The 17,369-nt window shown below is 42.9% G+C and overlaps 3 protein-coding genes across 4 annotated transcripts; all 3 read right to left on the minus strand.

Moving 5' to 3' along the window:
- Positions 1–1,885: 1,885 nt before the first annotated feature.
- On the minus strand, positions 1,886–3,026 carry LOC114847085 (uncharacterized). Its single transcript, XM_029136450.3, has 3 exons — positions 2,972–3,026; positions 2,173–2,883; positions 1,886–2,089 (listed from the first exon to the last, which is right to left on the minus strand). The coding sequence occupies exons 1-3, from the start codon at positions 3,024–3,026 to the stop codon at positions 1,965–1,967; spliced, it is 891 nt and encodes a 296-aa protein (XP_028992283.1). The 3' UTR covers positions 1,886–1,964.
- Positions 3,027–7,795: 4,769 nt separating this feature from the next.
- On the minus strand, positions 7,796–9,018 carry LOC114866657 (uncharacterized). Its single transcript, XM_041073613.2, has 3 exons — positions 8,964–9,018; positions 8,108–8,818; positions 7,796–8,024 (listed from the first exon to the last, which is right to left on the minus strand). Exons 1-3 carry the CDS (start codon positions 9,016–9,018, stop codon positions 7,900–7,902), a joined length of 891 nt encoding a protein of 296 aa, XP_040929547.1. The 3' UTR covers positions 7,796–7,899.
- A 4,562-nt stretch (positions 9,019–13,580) lies between these two features.
- On the minus strand, positions 13,581–15,194 carry LOC114845356 (uncharacterized). 2 transcript variants are annotated; one of them, XM_029133260.3, is made up of 5 exons: positions 14,917–15,194; positions 14,157–14,825; positions 13,949–14,071; positions 13,835–13,866; positions 13,581–13,731 (listed from the first exon to the last, which is right to left on the minus strand). In XM_029133260.3, the coding sequence occupies exons 1-5, from the start codon at positions 14,969–14,971 to the stop codon at positions 13,618–13,620; spliced, it is 993 nt and encodes a 330-aa protein (XP_028989093.2). In that variant the 5' UTR covers positions 14,972–15,194; the 3' UTR covers positions 13,581–13,617. The 2 variants fall into 2 exon arrangements, with proteins under 2 accessions (XP_028989093.2, XP_040924356.1); XM_041068422.2 differs by having other exon boundaries at positions 13,949–14,074; positions 14,917–15,193.
- Positions 15,195–17,369: the final 2,175 nt, after the last annotated feature.

The following is a 17,369-nucleotide window of genomic DNA, read 5'->3' on the forward strand; positions in this document are numbered from 1 at the left end:
CAGTTAATACTTACCAAACGTACCAAATAACTCAAGACGAAACTATAGGCCAAACAAAACATCCAGACCAATGATCTTTTCAGCAACGCCCTCTACCACTCATCACGTATGACCACTTCCAAATTATCCATTAAAACAACTCTCTAACGTTTAACAGAATAACTAAAAACTCTTCAGAGGATTTATTTTTCACGACCTGGCTCAGAGGAAGGACAAATATAAAATATAAACATATTATGTTCAACTCGAAATATTTATTTAACAAATCAAACAAGGAAACTCTATAACATGTATCTGTCATATAATATGTGTATGAATGGGTGTAAAAAGAAATACAAAAAAAAAACAAAGATAAACAAAACACAAGGCAACATAGGCCAAACCACAAACCAAAATGAGACAAAATGTCTGAATCTACCAGTTTAAATAGCGGATAAATGACTGAAAGGACTCAAGCTCACCTCAAACGGCTCAAACAGGAAGCAAAATGGGACCGTCACACTGTTATTAACCCCAAAGTCACAAACTGTATAGATGATGAGGAAATGACATTCTACCAGAGACACCGATGTCGCATGACAGCAATGTTAAAAGGTATAACTAAAAAAAATGAGAAAAACAGGAAACTGAAAAGCTTAAGCCCTGTGTCAGTGACGTATGTCTGCTCAATTAAGGACGTGAGGAGACTAGAAGCTGCTTCTTATTGTTGGTGGTGTCTCTACAAATGTTTCGTAATTGAAGGGTTTTACTCCTTGTACTTTGTCTTTGTACATTCTCTGTCTGTAGCTCTCACCTCTCCTTCCTGTTTCTTCACTTATTTCAACTGACTGCGGTTTATTATTTGGGTTAACACACATGCACCTGTGTTTTGTACTAACAATCAAGACACTTGTTGGTCAAATACATCGTCCAACTCTTACATGAGTATCTACAAAAAGATGTTTATGACCCACTGTACTGTACATTAAATGGATAAAATCTATAAAAAGCAATGATGAAAGCAGGTTAAAGATTTATTTTACATTGTTCACAGATGAGAGTAGATGCACTTTGTGATCTGCTCCAGACAAAGGACGTCTGCTTCTGATTTCATGTACTGGACTACAGAATCACCACTTATGGTGGTTTGCACATATCTTCTTTTCAACATTTGATGTGCTGCAGTTTTAATGTGTATGCTACTGATGGTACACTGTCACTAAAGTAGCATTAGGTCATAAGAGCACTGTGATGTGTGAAAGTTGTCTTTTGTGAGATTTATTATAAAAAAAGGAAAATAAAATAATGACGAAAGCAAATCAAAAACATGGATGTTGATCGTGCACATCAACAAACCAAAAACCAGCTTCAGTTATTAAACCACAAAGGTGTGATGCAAAGAGTCCAGAGTCTATCAGGCAGAGACAAGCATTGAACAATCTAGGTGAAATGTCAAATACATAGGACAGAAGTAAGACAAAACATACGATATTAATTGCAGGGCATACGTCATAAATCATATAAACAGCATAGAATAAGGAAGAAACTATTTTTCCCATAACAACGACACACACAGTAAAGTCAGTTTTTTTGGCCCTTGTTTAACCTTAAACCTTCCAATTGCCCTTATTATGTTACACAGCTCAGTTCTACGACTTCACACTGAGGTACACACATTCAATCCATGTGTCATCTTTTGTTCCTCTTCTGTTGATTTCACTCTGTGTTGGAGTAACATAATGACGGTTGTCTTGATTTAGTTTAACCTGAGAATTTAAAAAATAAAAAAAAATTAAGAACTTAATTGTCCACATACAAACAATAATAATCACAAAAAACATTACAAATAATAAAGTCAACATCTAAACCACAAATACCTCTGAAGTTTTTGTGAAGGCATCTGAAAGTATCGTATGAGGCTCTGAAATGCAAAATAACAATATTACAATGTCATGAGGTTCAGTAAACAGGGGATATTGATTGAGTCAGTGTTTATTACCCCAAAGGTGGTTGTTCATCACTTTGCACACTAAGAAAGCCAATAAAACACTCAGGAGGCTGGTAAATATTAAAGCACTTCTCAAGACATTCACCAGATGAGAGTCCTGATCTGTAGAGACAGACACCAGGCTTGAGTTTGTCGGAAACTACTGTAGAATAAAAAACACTTACCCTGCTGGTGAAGTGACTTACACTTAAGGTCCAGTTCGGTTCCATTTCCAAACACAATGTGTCCACATAAAGCGATGGCACAGTAGTAGGTCCCAGCATCAGAAGCATTCAGGCTTTGTAGAGGCAGGTTGTAGACACAGGTGTGTGTTCGTATGTCTGGTTTCCTCTCACACTGATCATTTCTGTCTCCGTGACTGTAAATGAGTCCTGGAAGAGCTTCTCCAGAGTTTTTGAACCAGTAAACACTGTGTTGTCCATCACAGGTCCCAGTTTGTATTATACAGTTCAGTGTCACAGAGCCTCCTGGCTGGATGCTCCCAGATGCTGACTGATGCACCAGAGCTGTGAGGTTGGAGTCTGAACCTTTTACACTGACTGTAGTGACATTTACAATTTTAGCTCTGTATGAATAGGTGCTCAAACAGTAGTAAGTAGCTGAGTCTGAAATATCGACATCTGTAATTGTCAGATGATTTTTACCACTATCACTTTTCAAGAGGTAACGTGGATTGTTCCTGAATTCATCATAAAAAGCGTGATTCACATCATCATATTGATTGAAGGTGGCCATGAACTGTGGTTTGTGTCCCATAGGTTGTTTAAACCAGTAAAGTCTTAGAGAAAAACCAGCCTCATAAAAACAGAACAAAGACACTTTGTCACCAACTTTTACAGAAACAAAACTACTCCACTGTTGAAATGATGATGAGGATTTCAGGTCAGTCATCTGGGCTGAATTGAACAAGACAAAAAAAAATACTAAATAAATTACTTACTATACTCGGACAGTTGCAGGTTATGGATAGATAAATGCTCTTACCCATTTTGCACACAAAAAGACTTGTTAGATAGAACACAATCCTAGAAGCTGCCATCTCGGCCCAGCTGTGCTAAATGACATTCAGCACAGCAGCTACAACATTATCAATGTTCTCTCCACTCTTTTAAGTGAGACAAGACTGCACCTGATTGGCCAGATGTTGCTGATGTGACTCTATAGGAAGTATGTTCACATGGCCTCAGCATGTTAACTTCTATGTGAGGGGTCAACGTTAGTGTGATGAAAGAAATGTTGATGTAATAATCACACTTTTTTCGTTTGTACCTGTGAGTACCAGTAAAATTCAGAGAGTTCAGAGAGAAGGAAATATACAGAGGGAGAGAGACGCATCAAGAGCAAGAACTACTGAAATTTCCTTAGTGTGTGTGAGAGAGGATTATACTGAATAAGGCAAAGGTGAATGTAATGAGCTAATGACCAGATGATTGGGGTGAAGGGGAAATGAGGAAATCCTTGCGGTTCAGATCAGGGGGCGTAGCTCAGGAATAGAGCAAGAGAATGTACAGTAAGAGAAAGGGAAGCCCCAGTATCCTAACATCAACAATCGATCCTGTGTCAATAAATACAGAAAATAAAATAGTCCATATTCTTTTATAAAGTGCATATAAAAAGCTGAAGACTTAAAAGGGAGTCTATAAGTTTTGTGTGACCTATAGAGTTCGGCTCAGTCACAGCCAGGGGGAAGAAGCTGAGTCTGGTGGTTCTGGTGGCTACAGCTCTGTGGCGCCTGCCAGAGGGGAGGAGATTAAACAGCGCCACATGCACCAGGGCAATAGGTCTGTAGTCATTCAGGCTGGTGATGGTGGACTTCCCATTGAGGGGCATGAAGCTGGACTGTCTGAAGCAGTTGGGCACTGTAGACAGAGACCGGTTGAAGATCTAAATGAAGATCGGTGCCAGCCGGTCAGCACAGACTCTTAGACAGGTTGGGGACAAACAGTAGGATCCCGAAGCCTTTTTGGTTTACTGCCTTTTCTGGAGTCGACAGAGGAGACATCTCCTGCACAAACCTTCAGTGCCAGTAGGGGGTCTAATGGCGGGAGGGTGTGAGTGTTGGGGGGTGTGGGTGGGTCTACTGTGTGGCCAGGAGGTGTGAGGTGGTTCCTTTCAAACCGGCAGTAGAACTTGTTTAGCCTTGTTTAGCCAGCAAGGCCTCAGGGTGTGGAGATGGTTTCCTGTAGCTGGTGATGTGCTGCAGGCCTCTTCAGACTGACGCAGGGTCGTTTGTTGTTGATTGTTGTCGCCAGTGGTCAGAGAGGCCCAGTGCTGCACGGGGGACTGAGCGGTAGGCGTCCTTTAACACAGTGTAGCAGCGGTCCAGTGTGTTTATGTCTCTGGTGCTCTATCTGTTCCAGTTATTGGCTCAGGTTGAAAATAAAAAAAATGTTGTGTTCCATGATAATGATGAACGGTTAGAGTGGCAGCAGCAAAACTGGCTCAACATTACCTGAATGCTCATCACGGGACTCTTCAAACTCAACAACCTTCAGGTACCGGAATCCGCCAGGAAAAAGGCCTAAAGAACTGGTGTGCTTTTACTGTCAGCAGACAGGACATAAAGCATCTGCGTGCCCGGAGCGCAAAGCTAAGCTGTCGGGGTACTGCTATGTCTGAAGGGAAGGGGATGTCAAACTGCACAGGGGCCGTGAGAGTCCCTCTGCATGTCATGTGACTGTGAATGGACGCTGCCTACGGACTTTATTGGACACTGGGAGCGCATTATCAATGGTCATATCATGTTTTGCGTTAAATGTAGACTTTGTGAATACAGTTGGGGTGCAGTGTGTTCACGGTGATGTGAATCGGTATCCGCAGGCCGAAGTACTGGTAGAAGTACAAGGGCAGAAATACCTGCTACTGGTGGCTGTAGTGGATAGTCTACCGACAGACAGGATTTTGGAGCCGTGATTTGCCAGTGTTGTGTGACTTATAACAGAGCACTGAGAGGAGCACTGGAAATGTTGACTCGGTGTTACCAGTTCATCTGTCATGTCTGACCTTTAAACGGACGCAAGCCATGGCAGGACTGACATGGACGAAATGTCCGTTGCAGGGTGGAGACAGAGGCCCAATAAAATCACACAGATTGAAATGTCCATCACCCAGACAAGGGAAAGGCAAAGCAGACGTATCATGTCAATCTTTTTAAGGAGTAGAAGGAGTCATCGAAGAAGGAACCTTTGTCAGCCATGCTGGTATGGAAGATGACGGGTGAAGAGGAAGAGGACGGTGTGGAAGGTGCAGAAAGGGAGACGTCGGTGTTGGATCTGACTCACCTAGACGACATCAAGCGCCAGGAGTTGCAGGGTCTATTAGACTAGTTTCCAGACTTGTTTCGTCAGAGGCCTGGGCGAACAGCGCTGATCCACCATACCATCCACCTCACCGATAAGACGCTTTCTAGGCAGAGGCCGTACCAGATACCAGAACGTTTGGTGGATCCACTGAAGGAAGAGATTTAGACGATGAAGAAGCTGGGAGTGATTGAGCCGTCTACAAGCGAGTGGTGCAGTCCAGTGGTGATTGTCCCGAAGACGGACGGGTCCATCCGTGTCTGCATTGACTTTCGGAAGCTCAACGCCCAATCCCAGTTCGACGCCTACCCGATGACCTCTTGGAAAGAGTGGGAAAGGCAAAATTTATAACTACCTTGGACCTTTGCAAGGGCTACTGGCAGGTTCTCTTGGATCCAGTGTCAAGGCCTTACACGACCTTCAGGACTCCGGCAGGCCTTCACCAATTCACTGTCCTTCCTTTTGGGCTACACGGGACTCCAGCCATGTTCCAGAGGCCTTGAAGGAGAAGATGTTCTCCAGCCCAGTGTTGCAGAGTCTGGACTTCTCCCAAGGTTTCCAGGTCCAAGTAGATGCGTCAACAGTGGGTCTAGGAGCCGTTTTGGTCCAGGGGGCCAAGGGAGATATATCATCATGTATGACCACTTCCAAATTATCCATTAAACCAACTCTGTTACATTTAACAGAATAACTAAAAAAGTTTGGACTCCTCCGTCCACCTTTTCACCGCACTGACCACAAGTTTACAGGTTCTTGATTTCTGCCTGTAAATTGGGATGAGGTGAAGCAGACAGTGGTCAGAGGGGCCCAGTGTAGCACAGGGGACTGAGTGGTAGCCGTCCTTTAACACAGTGCACAGCGGCCCAGTGTGTTCATGTCTCTGGTTCTGTATCTGGGGAAAGTTTCCAAATCAGGTTGAAAATAAAAAAGTTGTGTTCCATGATAATGATGAATTTTGAAATTTTGTTTGAAATTGGTGGATCTTTAGATTTTGCAGTTTGGTGTATTAAAGCCTAAAATAGTTCCCAATTATTCAGTTAATACTTATCAAACGTACCAAAAACTTAAGACGAAACTATAGGCCAAACAAAACATCCAGACCAATGATCTTTTGAGCAAGGCTCTCTACCACTCATCACGAATGACCACTTCCAAATTATCCATTAAACCAACTCTGTTACATTTAACAGAATTCAGAAGATTCATTTTTCACGACCTGGTTCAGAGGAAGGAAAAATATAAAAGATCCACATATTTTGTTCAACTCAATAAATTTATTTAAAAAATTAAACACGGAAATTTTACAACATGTATCTGCTATATAATATGTGTATGGATGGGTGTAAAAAGAAATAAAACAAAGATGAACAAAACAAAAGGCAACTTACTGTAGGCCAAACCACAAACCAGGCCCTACAGGACAAAATGTCTGAATCCACCAGTTTAAATGTGACTGAAAGGACTCAAGCTTAACTCAAACGGCTCAAACCTCAAAGGAGGTAAAATGGGACCATCACACTGTTATTATCCCCAGAGTCACAAACTGTATAGATGATGAGGAAATGACATTCTACCAGAGACATTGATGTTACATGACAGCAATGTTAAAATGAATAATAAAAAAAGGAGAAAGACAGGAAACTAAAAAGCTTAAGCCCTGTGTCAGTGATGTACAGTATGTCTGCTCAATTAAGGACGTGAGGAGACTAGAAGCTGCTTCTTATTGTTGGTGGTGTCTCTACAAATGTTTCGTAATTGAAGGGTTTTACTCCTTGTACTTTGTCTTTGTACATTCTCTGTCTGTAGCTCTCACCTCTCCTTCCTGTTTCTACACTTATTTCAACTGACTGCGGTTTATTATTTGGGTTAACACACATGCACCTGTGTTTTGTCAAGACATGAGTATCTACAAAAGGATGTTTATGACCCACTGTACTGTACATTAAATGGATAAAATCTATAGACACAATTGTGAAAGCAGGTTAAAGATTTATTGTATTTTACACTGTTCACATGGAAGATGCACTTTGTGACCTGCTCCACAAAGAGGACGTCTGCTTCTGACTTCATGTACTGAACTACAGAATCATCACTCATGCTGGTTTGCACATTTTTTTCTTTTCAACATTTGATGTGCTGCAGTTTTAATGCTTATGCTACTGATGGTACACAGTCATTAAAGTACTGTAGCATGAGGTCATAAAAGCACACACACAGTAAAGGCAGGTTTTTTGGGCCTAGCTTAACCTTAAATCTTCCACTTGCCCTTTTTATGTTACACAGCTCAGTTCTACGACTTTACACTGAAGTACACACATTCAATCCATGTGTCATCTTTTGTTCCTCTTCTGTTGATTTCACTCTGTGTTGGAGTAACATAATGACAGTTGTCTTCATTCAGTTTAACCTGAGAATTTAAAAAAGCAAAGAACTTAATTTTCCACATACAAATAATATTCAAAAAAACATTACATACATTAAAGTAAGCATCTAAACCACAAATACCTCTGAATTCTTTGTGGAGGCATCTGAAAGTATCGTATGAGGCTCTGAAATGCAAAATAACAATATTAAAATGTCATGAGGTTCAGTAAACAGAGGATATTGATTGAATCAGTGTTTATTACCCCAAAGGTGTTTGTTCATCACTTTGCACACTAAGAAAGCCAATAAAACACTCAGGAGGCTGGTAAATAATAAAGCACTTCTCAAGACATTCACCAGATGAGAGTCCTGATCTGTAGAGACAGACACCAGGCTTGAGTTTGTCGGAAACTACTGTAGAATAAAAAACACTTACTCTGCTGGTGAAGTGACTTACACTTAAGGTCCAGTTCGGTTCCATTTCCAAACACAATGTGTCCACATGAAGCGACGGCACAGTAGTAGGTCCCAGCATGAGAAGCATTCAGGCTTTGTAGAGGCAGGTTGTAGACACAGGTGTGTGTTTGTGTGTCTGGTTTCCTCTCACACTGATCATTTCTGTCTCCGTGGGTGTAAATGAGTCCTGGACGAGCTTCTCCAGAGTCTTTGAACCAGTAAACGCTGTGTTGTCCATCACAGGTCCCAGTTTGTACTGTACAGTTCAGAGTCACAGAGCCTCCTAGCTGGATGCTCCCAGACACTGACTGATGCACCAGAGCTGGGACGTTGGAGTCTGAGTCTCTTACACTGAGAATAATTCCCTCTGCAAAACTCAAGACAAAAGTATAGCTGCTCGCACAATAATATGTAGCTGAATCTGAGACGTTCAAGTGCAAAATATGTAAATCATTTTTGCCTTCTTTACTCTCTAATTTAAAGCGTTTATTTTCCCTAAATTCATTATAAAATGTTATAAAAATGTTTAGATCATACATATAAAAACTAGAGATGAGCTTCGGTTTCTCTCCCAGAATATTCTTATACCAGAAAAGCCATGCTGAGTCATTATCTTCATTGGAACACTGTAGGGTCACATTGTCTCCAACATTAACTGCTAAATATTTTCCAGCTTGAGGGCTCGACAGAAAATTTACATTCCTCTCCTTAGCTAAAATACAGAAAAACAAGCAAATGCGATAAATTAATTGTTGTAAACTTGATAAAATGTAATAATCAAATAAATAAATATAATCTTTCCAGTAAATCATTTTTTTACAGTAAAACAAAAAAATTACTACAAAAACAAAACTCACCTTTTTCTCCCGTGAACAGACACATGAGACAGAAGAAAAGTTTTAGAGACGGCATCTTGTTTGAATTCTTGTGTTGAATGAAAATGGTCTTGGTAGTTTCTCCCCCATCAGAGACCAGAGTGTGTTTGATTGGCTGAGCTGATAAGAAACTGTACTGAATGTCCTAGTTAGGAAACATCACATGTTCACTGCTACCTATAGTCGTAATTATGATGTTCACATGGTGAGAGATGACTGAATGTACAGCCTTTGCATATTGGTGCTATATCCTGAATATTAATTGACTTTCACAATCAGATTAGTCTTAATGGCAGCAGTTTATTATTGATTTTATTTAGCTATTTTTACACACAATCAAACAAAGTCCAACATCATGTGAAACAGGGTTTTCAATAATAGTTCTATTTACAGTCTTATTAAGAACGCAAAGCTCACATTATAATATATATGATTATCTCATTTCCAGAGCTTACTTTGTTACAGTGTCATCCAAAACCACAGGACTATAGTTTGGTGGCAGCTTGAATTCAATGAGAGGAAGGCAGCGCATAAATACTAATAACCACAGGTGTAACAAATGAACACAGTTAGTACCAGGAACCACAACCTGGACCTCAACCTGGACCTGAACCTCACAACCCCCCTATGAAAGGCAAACAACCAAGGCCAGAGACTTCGCCCGGTATGGCGCAGCCGGGGCCCCGCCCTGGAGCCAGGCCCGGGGTTGGGGCTCGTATGCGAGCGCCTGGTGGCCAGGCCCACTGGGGGCCGTAGGGGGCCGGTGCAGAGTGGATTGGGCAGCAGTCGAAGGCGGGAGCCTAGGCGACCCAATCCCTGGATAACCAATATGGCTATTGGGACATGGAATGTCACGTCACTGGGGGGAAAGGAGCCGGAGCTTGTGCAGGAGGTCGAGCGGTACCGGCTAGAAATAGTCGGGCTCACCTCCACACACAGCCTGGGCTCTGGAACCCAAATCTTTGAGAGGGGATGGACCCTCTTCTACTCTGGAGTTGCCTGCGGTGAGAGGCGGCGGGCTGGTGTGGGCTTGCTCATAGCTCCCCAGCTTAGTCGCCATGTGTTGGAGTTTTCCCCGGTGGACGAGAGGGTCGCTTCCCTGCGCCTTCGGGTGGGGGATAGGTCACTCACCGTCATTTGTGCTTACGGGCCAAATGGTAGTGTGGAGTACCCGGCCTTCTTGGGGTCTCTGGAGGGAGTGTTGGAAAGCGCTCCAACTGGGGACCCCATCGTTCTTCTGGGAGATTTCAATGCCCACGTAGGTAACAACAGTGATACCTGGAGAGGCGTGATTGGGAGGAACGGCCTCCCTGATCTGAACCCGAATGGTGTTATGTTATTGGACTTCTGTGCTAGGCACAGTTTGGCCATAACAAACACCATGTTCGAACATAATGCATAACATAAGACCTAGGCCGGAGGTCGATGATAGACTTTGTAGTCGTTTTACCTGACCTTCGGCCATATGTTTTGGACACTCAGGTGAAGAGAGGGGCTGAGCTGTCAACTGATCACCACCTGGTGGTGAGTAGGATCTGCTGGCAGGGAAGGAGGCTGGAACGACTTGGCAGGCCCAAACGTATTGTGAGGGTCTGTTGGGAACGCCTGGCTAAACCCTCTGTCAGACGGACCTTTAACTCACACCTCCAGGAGAGCTTCGACCAGATTCCGAGGGAGGTTGGAGACATAGAGTCCGAGTGGACCATGTTCTCTGTCTCCATCGTCAACGCGGTCGTTCGGAGCTGTGGACGCAGGGTCTCCGGTGCCTGTCATGGTGGTAATCCCCAAACCCGGTGGTGGACACCGGAGGTAAGGGACGCCATCAAGCTAAAGAAGGACCCTCAGCAGGGTGCTTGAGGGTTTGTGGGAGTTTGCCCAACCAGTCTACATGTGCTTTGTGGATCTGAAGAAAGCATTCGACCGCGTCCCTCGTGACATCTTGTGGGGGGTGCTCCGGGAGTATGGAGTCCAGGGCCCTTTGCTAAGGGCTGTTCGGTCTCTGTACAACCGGAGCAGGAGCTTAGTTCGCATTGCCAGCAATATGTCAGACCTATTCCCGGTGCATGTTGGACTTCGGCAGGGCTGCCCTTTGTCACCGGTTCTGTTCATTATTTTTATGGACAGAATTTCTAGGCGCAGCCAGGGGCCGGAGGGGGCTGGTTTGGGGACCACAGGATAGCATCTCTGCTTTTTGCAGATGATGTTGTCCTGTTGGCTTCATCAGGCCAGGACCTCCAGCGTGCGCTGATGCAGTTTGCAGCTGAGTGTGAAGCGGCTGGGATGAGAATCAGTTCCTCCAAATCTGAGGCCATCGTTCTCGACCGGAAAAAGGTGGTTTGCTCTCTCCAGGTTGGAGGAGAGTTCCTGCCCCAAGTGGAGGAGTTTAAGTATCTTGGCGTTTTGTTCACGAGTGAGGGAAGGAAGGAGCGTGAGTTTGACTGACGGATCGGTGCGGCGGCCGCAGTAATGCGGTCGGTGTATCGGTTCGTTGTGGTGAAGAGGGAGCTGAGCCAAAAGGCAAAGCTCTCTATTTACTGGTCAATCTACGTTCCTACTCTCACCTATGGTCATGAGCTTTGGGTCATGACCGAAAGGGCAAGGTCACGGATACAAGCGGCTGCAATGAGCTTCCTCCGCAGGGTGGCTGGGCGCTCCCTTAGAGATAAGGTGAGGAGCTCTGTCACCCGGGAGGAGCTCGGAGTAGAGTTGCTGCTCCTCCACATCGAGAGGTGGCTCGGGCATCTGGTTCGGATGCCTCCTGGACGCCTACCTGGGGAGGTGTTCCGGGCATGTCCCACCGGTAGGAGGCCCTGAGGAAGACCCAGGACTCGCTGGAGAGACTACGTTTCTCGGCTGGCCTGGGAACGTCTTGGGGTCCCACCGGAAGAGCTGGAGGAAGTGTCCGGGGAGAGGGAAGTCTGGAACTCTCTGCTCAGACTGCTGCCCCCGTGACCCGGCCCCGGATAAGCAGATGAAAATGGATAGATGGATGGATAGTACCAGGAAACACCGGAAATGACATCAAACAAAAACCAAGAAGGAACGTGGAGGCACAAGGCCAAAGTGCACCTCTAGCAGTGCGAACAGCCAATAGTCAGACTATTTATGTTTAATTACTGGTATACTGTACACTACAAATTTAAATGAAACTGCATTTGGTGAAATCAGAAAGTCTATCTGTTGTATACTGACAAATCAGAATTGTCTTTTATCTTGCAAATTTTGAATCAGATCTATGACTTGTGTTCTTAAAATTGACAAGAATTGGCATTGGTGGTAATCAAAAGCACTGCTCTGCTTCTTTTTCTGTGTCTAACAATTAAAGATCAAGGAAATTCTTTGTCCTAAAGAGTTTAAGAAACAGTGTAAATAGTTCATAGTGTGAAGCAATTTATTGTCCAATATGCAGTAGTGGTTCTCACTGTTGCCTCGAAGTCAGAATAGCCAGAGTTTAATTTAATATTTTTTTATTTCATTACTAATGAATGATTTTACAATTTTGATGTCTGCTTTCATGTTGAAGATTTGAAATTAAATCATCTATTACAGTTTTTATTCAGTTTAGCTCAACTAACAAAAGAAAATCATTTATCAATAAAACTTAAATCTCTTACAGTCTTACATCATACGCATCTAAGTAAATTGCATTGTTTGCTACATACATGTGAATGCTAACACAACACTGGTTGTAGGGAGTCAGGGCCACGGTCATCACTGCTCATCACTTCTGTGGGCATGATGAACGTGACAATCTACAAGAGCAGTGGCATCACATTTACACAGTCACTGAGCTTGCATGATGTTCAGCGACTTCTGTTTTCTACCGCTTCACACTGGAGTAGACACATTCAGTCTTGGTAGAGCTCCCCTTTTTTCTTGATCTGTTGGGCAGGTTAACGCCTAAAGCAGCATAATGAAGGTTGTCCACCTCATCACATCCCTGGTAGGAACATATGTAGAAATGCATTAGCACATCTATCTGAGCAGAAATGTTAAATATATTTACAGTGTAATACATGATATTTGATGGTGCCACTTGTGTGTGTGTGTGTCATGTTTGGATGCTAATTAATAAAAAAAAACATTAAACGCTTGTTTAATTAAATTAGCTATTTATTGAATAGAAAGAAAACGGTACACAAAGTGCCTGTACAGTAGCATTTGTTTCTTTTTGACAGGTTGCGTACCAAAAAAGCCAATGAAACATCCATGAGGTTGGTAAATATCAAGTTTTGCACTAATTATATTGCACAGTTCTCTAATCTGTCTGATCTATCTATCTTTCTTCTATTGAAATGCTTTGACAGCTAGTTTGACCATGGAAACTTGATCACAATAACTGGTCACTAAGACTGGTCTTTTCACTAAGAAAGTACATGGTGGACGTTCAACGTAAGGGGCAAGACCAAATGTTTCACAGCAGCTGGATCAGCTGTACGCTAAGATTCCAATTCTGTTATAATGGAAGTGTTTTATTATCAGCTCATCATGTGGTGTACAATGAAAAAATAGCGTATCTTTATTCCGTTTCTGACAAACCTGATTTAGTATGTATTGGGCCAGTTCACAGATGCAGCCAACAGTTATTTGGCGGTACTTTTTAGATACTTTATTGCAAGCAATACTATTTGAGGTTTTACTGTCTTACAGTAGAGTAAACACAGTGACTTTGTTCTTTCTGTTTTTCTGAGCTGCTGAACCTTTGTTTCCTTAAAGCAGCATAATGAAGGTTGTCTGCCTCTTCATCACCCTATTAGAAAGTATATGAGTATGAATGACAATATACTACAAAATAATGAGTAAGTAAAAGCGATAACACACAAAATTTAAGCTGAGACTAAATTGATATTCACCTCTGCATTTACTGTGGAAGAAGCTTGAGAATCTGGAGAAAAAGCAGAAAAGGCTGATTTACTTTAAAGTTCTTGTCCCATGTTGAGATGTCAGATACATACGCTTGAACCTACCTGTATATCTGCAGCTGTTTGCTTTATGAAGCCTGTACACTAGCAATGTTAGTAACACAGTCAGGGTGGTGGTCAACACCAAAGCCCCACCCAAGAAATACACCAGGACAAGAGAGTCTGCATCTGCTGACATAGACAAGAAGGAAACCTTATGGACTTGATGCTATTACTGTATGTGTGATTAGTGCTATAATTTTAGGGTACTTACACCTGAAGTCCAGTTTGGTTCCATTTCCAAACAGAATGTGTCCACATGAGGCGAGACCACAGTGATAGGTCTCAGCATGAGAAGCATTCAGGCTTTGTAGAGGCAAGTTGTAGACACACTGATCTTTTCTGTCTCCGTGGGTGTAAATGAGTCCTGGACGAGCTTCTTCAGAGTCTTTGAACCAGTAAACACTGTGTTGTTCATCATAGGTCCCAGTTTGTACTGTACAGTTTAGAGTCACAGAGTCTCCTGGCTGGATGCTCCCAGACACCGACTGATGCACCAGAGCCGGGACGTTGGAGCCTGAACCCTTAACACTGACTGTGACGCCGTCTCCAAACACAAAATTGTAAGCACTGCAGCTCGCACAGTAGTAAATAGCAGAGTCTGACACGCGCATGTCTGATATAGTTAAGTGGTAATTACCAGATTTCGTTTTCAGTGAGAATCGTGAACTGTTTTTGAATTCATCTGTAAATGTGATCTTATTTTGGTCATATTTATACAAGATAGACATGAGCTTTGGTTTCTGTCCTTGAGTTTGTTTATACCAAAAAAACATCACAACGTCACCCTCATAAAAACACCGCAAAGTCACTGTGTCACCAGCATTAGCTGATATCAAACCTCCTTCCTGACGGACAGACAGTTTAATGTTATTTGCCGAAGCTGAAAAGAAAAAAAAAAGAACGCTTAGACTTAATGCAGTAATGATAATACTGATTGTAACAAATATTCATCATTACAAGCTCTGACCTACCCGTTATCCAAAGTAACAGACAAGTCAGACACAAAGCAAACTTCAGAGATGTCATCCTGACCAAAACGTCTTGATGAATGTAGAGACCCGTTACATGTCCTCTGCTCTTAAGGAGGAGACAATGTTTTGATTGGCCAACAGAGAGGCGGCGCTGAATGTCCTAATTTGGAAACCCTGGTGTTTCCAAATTATAGATTACCAACAGTAACATTATTCATATTTAGATATTGCAACTGAGTTACAGAAATGAATGACCACAGTATTCCTGATCTGACCATGCTATTATTATGCTCATTTTGTACTTGTTCTTGTTGTTCATAGACAGGGCTCAGCCTTTAAGGACAAGCATCTGTGGGAACTTATGCTGGACTCAAGGGACACTCCGATTGCTCCCTAATTCCTATGCAGAGAAGTTCTCATTTATTCCTCCTGTAAGACGCCTTGGCAGATGGTTTGCTGTGGGCTCAAAACTACAACTAGTGCTTCCTGGTTTCCTCTGTACCTGCGCCAGCAACAATAAGACTGAGAGGGGGCGGGGCCAGGCCAAGAGGGGGCGGGGCCAGGTTGCTGGAGCGAAACTGCTCAGTCCCGCATTGTTTTTCCTCACATACACGTACAGCCTTAATATTCAATGGACGAATGTCCCTCTGTAGATTGTTTAGAAGACAGTAAGTACTTCAGGAGAGTCTGATATGTGGTTAGTTGTTAGAGTACAGCATCAACGAGTTACGCTGTATGGAGGAGTACGAGGCTGCCTGTAAGGAACGGGCACCCACAGCAGAGCTCAGCAACTCTACTAATAAAATAAGTCATTTCATCCTTTCGGTAATATCGGCCGGTTGCGTATCGACACAGAGACTCCGCGAAGGGACAACTGTCTTGTTGTTCAAGCCACTAACAGCAGATGAAGAAAAGAAGAGGGTTTGTGGCTAAATGTGGAATCTGTGGCTGTCTGCTTTGATTCAAAATTAAAAGATGCTAAATCACCTACAAATTATGTCTTTATTTAAACACAGTTAAAATATAACCTTTTGTTAAAAATGCAAAGTAATGTCTGAATGTTTGTTCGTCCCCACAACTCTAGCAGACTGACCCCGCCCCCTCTCAGCACGACCCCGCCCCCTTTCAGGGGCAGCGTAGGAAAACTGACATTTTGTCTGCAGCAGGCCGAGTTACACTCCCTCAACAAAGCTGCTTATAAGGCTTTTCTCACATCACTAACTCTTTGAATTACTGATTTGTTAATTATATGTAAAACTTATTTCATCATTTTTATACTGCTGCACTCATATAAGCTACTGAATCACTCTGGACATTGCAGCTAACCGTTCACACTGCAGGTTTCCGGTTAGAAACCACAGCAGAGGGTTCAAATAAAACACATGATAAAGCAACTGAGCCGTAACCTTTCAAACTCTTGACTGTGGCCACATGTTGGCTAAATATATAGAAAATACCTTTAGCAAGCAAGCAACTAAGGTTGTAGAAATGCCACCAGCACCAGTGCTAAAAATCCAGCTGACTGGGTTTGTGTGTTCTAATTATCACCTTTTTTATAGCTCTATGTTATTGTGTCCAGCATCTGAACTGCTCCAAGTCGCTGTGGAGCACTTGGTCTCTTAGAAGCTTCTTAGTCAGCGTGTGTCATTTAAGGACACTAGGCAGGAGTTTCTGTTTCAGAAACAGCTCATTAGTCCTCATTTACTATGAGCAATGCTTGTTTTAATGCATAAGATTATAAGATATACTATCTTTAAATAGTCTGTGCATTATAGTTATGATGGATGGAAAACTCTGCAGAGCCTTCCTGTTTGAAACCAGGGCAGAGGGTCTTAGAGAGGAGCTAATGTTCGCCTGCTAACCACACACAGGCTAGAAAAGATGCTCACACCTCTGGGGTTGCGGTATCAGTAACTTTACAGTAAACAACCTGTATACAATAACAGGAATTACTCCTCTAGAACTTGTTCTTATTAACACAGTCCATCTGGGCTTGTGAATGCTGATTTCGTTCAGTGTTTGTTCTGATTAAATCTGATATCGCAAAATGAGATTTATATAGAAGTGCCTGTCAGAATAACTATAAACATCACAGAAAAACTGTATTGCATCAGAAAACGATTTATTACAGAACAAGGACAGTGCGAGACAAATGAGAGTGAGAGTGGCATCTTTAACAGCAGCTCTATCTGATGCTTCATGTTAGTAGCCGTAGAGCATCTTAGGTGAGACCATGCTCACTGCGGCATGAGCTGTGGCCTGAAAAATGCATTCTTCCTGTGTTTAAGCTCTGCTAAGGCTGATGTTTCCACCAATGGAAACTTGCAGTCGCTACTTCACACCACCTTCACCACAGGAGTGAAAGGTAGAGACGCCGAGGCGGTGAGAGCTGGCTGCAGATTGGAGGGTGCTACATGCATATACGTCTCTGGCTGGAGGTTTTTCTCTAGACA

The sequence above is a fragment of the Betta splendens genome, chromosome 2 (genome assembly GCF_900634795.4).
Source record: "Betta splendens chromosome 2, fBetSpl5.4, whole genome shotgun sequence".
In the NCBI taxonomy this organism is placed as follows: domain Eukaryota; kingdom Metazoa; phylum Chordata; class Actinopteri; order Anabantiformes; family Osphronemidae; genus Betta; species Betta splendens.